The sequence below is a fragment of the Choloepus didactylus genome, chromosome 24 (assembly GCF_015220235.1).
Source record: "Choloepus didactylus isolate mChoDid1 chromosome 24, mChoDid1.pri, whole genome shotgun sequence".
In the NCBI taxonomy this organism is placed as follows: Eukaryota; Metazoa; Chordata; class Mammalia; order Pilosa; family Megalonychidae; genus Choloepus; species Choloepus didactylus.
This window is the reverse complement of record NC_051330.1, coordinates 1,992,608-1,996,296: the sequence shown is the minus strand read 5'-3', so window position 1 is coordinate 1,996,296 and position 3,689 is coordinate 1,992,608. Positions and strand designations below refer to the sequence as shown.

The 3,689-nt window shown below is 40.6% G+C and overlaps 1 protein-coding gene across 1 annotated transcript; it reads left to right on the top strand.

Moving 5' to 3' along the window:
- The first annotated feature begins 2,747 nt into the window (after positions 1 to 2,747).
- Positions 2,748 to 3,689, top strand: LOC119519733 (olfactory receptor 2G3-like). Its single transcript, XM_037817485.1, has one exon. It carries the CDS (start codon positions 2,748 to 2,750, stop codon positions 3,687 to 3,689), a length of 942 nt encoding a protein of 313 aa, XP_037673413.1.

Genomic DNA, 3,689 nt, shown 5'->3' with positions numbered 1-3,689 from the left:
TTGCTCCTTGGAAATATTTTCTTTCTTGTTTGTGTCCTTTACTGTTACTTGCATTTCCTCTAGCTTTGATCATGATTTTCTCACATTATTTTTTACACGCTCCTGCTAGTTCTTTTCTGTTGCTCATCATTGAAGGATTAGTGTTTTTCACCAACTATTTGCATGAAGTTTCTGTGAGGGACAGCCAGGACCTCATTATAGATCATTGGATTTTTTCTTATATTTTCAAGTTATTTGCATCTGTTTACCCTTTACTTCTCCCTAGCTGAGGGACAGAAGTTGTTGGGCTCATCAAATGTAAATATTCTCTTCCTTTCTGACACTGTGACAGCCACTCTTTACAAATATGGCTTGTCAGTGTGATTTCATATTTGGCAAACTCCTCAGCTTTTAAACCCATACTTTGCCAACAGCCTCTGGAAACGTTACCTACACTGCAAGCAAGGAGTTTAGGTTTTACACCTAAGGGTATACTCTTCAATTTTGAGAAATGTCTTTCTTTGCAGCTTTCTGAGATCTGCAGAATAATTTTTCCAAGCAATATTTTTTTCACTCCTTGCTACATACCGTATTCAATCCCACCATCTCTGGCAGCTCTTCTCCAAATTTTTGCTCTGAGGTTTTAGCTAATTCCTAGGTTTCCTAAAATGAACATTAAATTTCTATTTCTAATACTCTATGCTACTTTTTCTGATTTTTGTTAATAGGAAAGGAAAATTCTGAGTTATCCCATGATATTAAATCTCCTCTTTATGTTGAGTTGCATTTCCAGTGGTCATTCACATTCAATTTTAAATTCCCTTTCTAAACACCTGCCTTCTCCTGGGAGATGGTGGTTCAGAGTTGCAGGTGTAAACTATGTCCAGGAAGAAAGTGTCAGAGTAATCTTTACTCTGAGCGAACAATACTGGATTAATAGGGCATCCAAATCTTCAACTTTGCCTTGATTAGAACTGCCTAGAAACATCTGGAAAAGGAAACAATAGATAAGAAAAACTTATTCATTTATATAGGTCTTATTGGAAGACACATTGAGCATTACACCTTAAGAGGAAAGTGTAAAATTACATTTAATTTAATGTGATTTTCTGTGTTCATTCACAGTAACTTGTCCCTATACCCCTCAGGTGATGTGTGTATGCTATGGAAATTATACATGTACACAATATGTATACAAATGCATTTATGTGTTTGTATCTATCATAGTTTAGTTTATTTAGGCTGATGGCAACATGAACTCAAAACAGACACTGACGGGTGAAGGAGGAGGAGGTTTGAGAGTGTGAGGATGACAAAGTGTGCAAACCAGACACTGCTCAGGTCCTGGGAGCTAGAGTTCTGCTACCAACTTCTTCATGAACCTTTACTCAATCTTCTCAGGTCATTATTATAAATTTTCATTAATCTTCTAACTATTTCATTATGGAAACAGCTTTTGAGTGTCTAGTCAACAAAAGATACTATGAAGATCACTCTGGAAAAATAAAAAAGGAAAGACAGTGGGGGTTCTCCGAGTGTGGTCCCCCAAAAGCAGCATCAGCATATCCTGGTACTTGTGAGAAATGCAATTTCTTGGTTCCCAGCTCAGACTTACTGATTTAGAGACTCTGGGGTTAAGGTCTAGGTTAGATGAGACAACACGGCGATTCTCATACACACTTGTGAGAGCCACTGTTGTACTGATGCAATACATGTTTCTTCCCCAGTTTTCTCTGTATAAAAATGGGCCACTGTGGGGATTAAATGAGTTCAATATGGGAAGATTTTAAAATGCAAAGTGCCATATATATGTTTAGTCATTTTTTCTGTCATAAAATGAGGCAAATTGAAATGTGAGTTGCTGAGATTTCAGCATTATATTTTATATAATTTGAGTAGGGAATCATCAATTAATTTTCCATCAAGACCATAGTCCACTAAAGGTCACCAGACTTGGAAATCACTATTTTAAGTTTGGAGCAGGTTTTCCTCTCTGGTTGTGGGTTCAAGGGAAATACAACTTTCAGTCTTCCACTGACTTATTTTTATCCAGTTGTAATAAGCAAAACACAAGTATCAGTGCAGCTCTGAGGAAGCAGAGAAGTCATAAGTAGGGACACTGAGGCGAGAGCTGGTTCACTCTTATTCTAGCAGAGAGCTGGGATCAGCAGGATGAATATGTCAGCACCAGACTGAGTCTTTTCCTCTCTCTGTGGGGCTCTCTCTTTGAGTCACGTCCGTCTATCAGAAACGTAGATTTCTCCAAACCTGGGGCCTGGTGAGGGTCACCCTCTTCACCATATCTTAAGAAATTTCCACCTTTAGTCTAAGCGAACATATTCATCTCACTGGGATACTGATGATATGATTGAGGTTTAAATGACATTTAGGTAAGTGTGTATAGGACACAGAAGACAAAATTCAGGATTTATAGAATATGAACTTATGAAGGACAAAGCAATGAGGAGCTCTAGGCACTTAGGGACATGAGTCTAACTAAGGAATTAGGGCTCTGAGAGAAAAGTGATGAGAGAATTGCTCTGTGAGGAATTCAAGCAAGATATTCTTACCATTCTCTTCTACCCGTGTCATTTTCTATGTCTAAACTTGTCCTATTATCCAGCTGTATCTTGCTGGGCAAAGGGAAGGGAAAATGAATGAACAGGGATTTCTGCTAAATTCCATCAGGGGAAGCATTCTCACACACCACACAGCACAATGGTCAAATAATTTTCTTTTTCTTTTTCTGAAAGGTCACCCAGAAGGTGATGGGGAGAGAAAATTCCACATCTGGAGAAGGCTTCATCTTGGTGGGCTTCTCAGATCAGCCAGGGCTGGAGAGGATCTTATTTGTGTTCATCCTGATATTCTACCTTCTAACCCTTATGGGCAATGGGACCATCATTCTGGTCTCCTGCCTGGATCCCCATCTCCACAGCCCCATGTATTTCTTCCTCACGCATCTCTCTTTTCTTGACCTCACTCATGTGACCTGCATCAGCCCTCACATGTTGGTCAACTTTGGAGGGCCAGACAAATCCATAAGTTTTGTCGGATGTGTCATCCAGCTTCTCATCACCCTAGGTCTGGGGGGCACTGAGTGTGTCCTTCTGGCCATGATGGCCTATGATCGCTATGTTGCTATCTGCCAGCCGTTGCATTATTTCACCCTCATGCCTCCACAGTTGTGCTGGGCACTGGCCAGCATATCCTGGTTTCTTGGTTTCAGCAACTCATTGGTGCACACTCCTATCACAATGACCCTTCCCCGATGTGGGCACCACCAGATAAACCATTTCTATTGTGAGACACCCCCAGTGATTGAGCTGGCCTGTGTGGACACCACAAATTACAAGAAGGAGATTATGATCCTAAGTAGCATCTTTCTTGTCTTTCCTCTCTCACTGGTCTTGGTTTCTTATGGACATATTGCCCGAAGTGTGTTGAGGATACAGACACCTGGCGGGAGACAGAAGGCCCTTGGGACCTGTGGCTCTCATCTCATGGTGGTGTCCATTTTCTACAGCACTATCATCTATGTGTACATGACTCCCAAACCAAAGCCTTCTCAGGATGTGACCAAGTTTGTGGCACTCTTATACAATCTCATTCCACCTTGTATAAATCCCATAATCTACACTTTGAAAAATAGAGATGTCAAGGAAGCAATAAGGAAGCTGGTGATGCAGAAACAAAAAGGGAACACATAG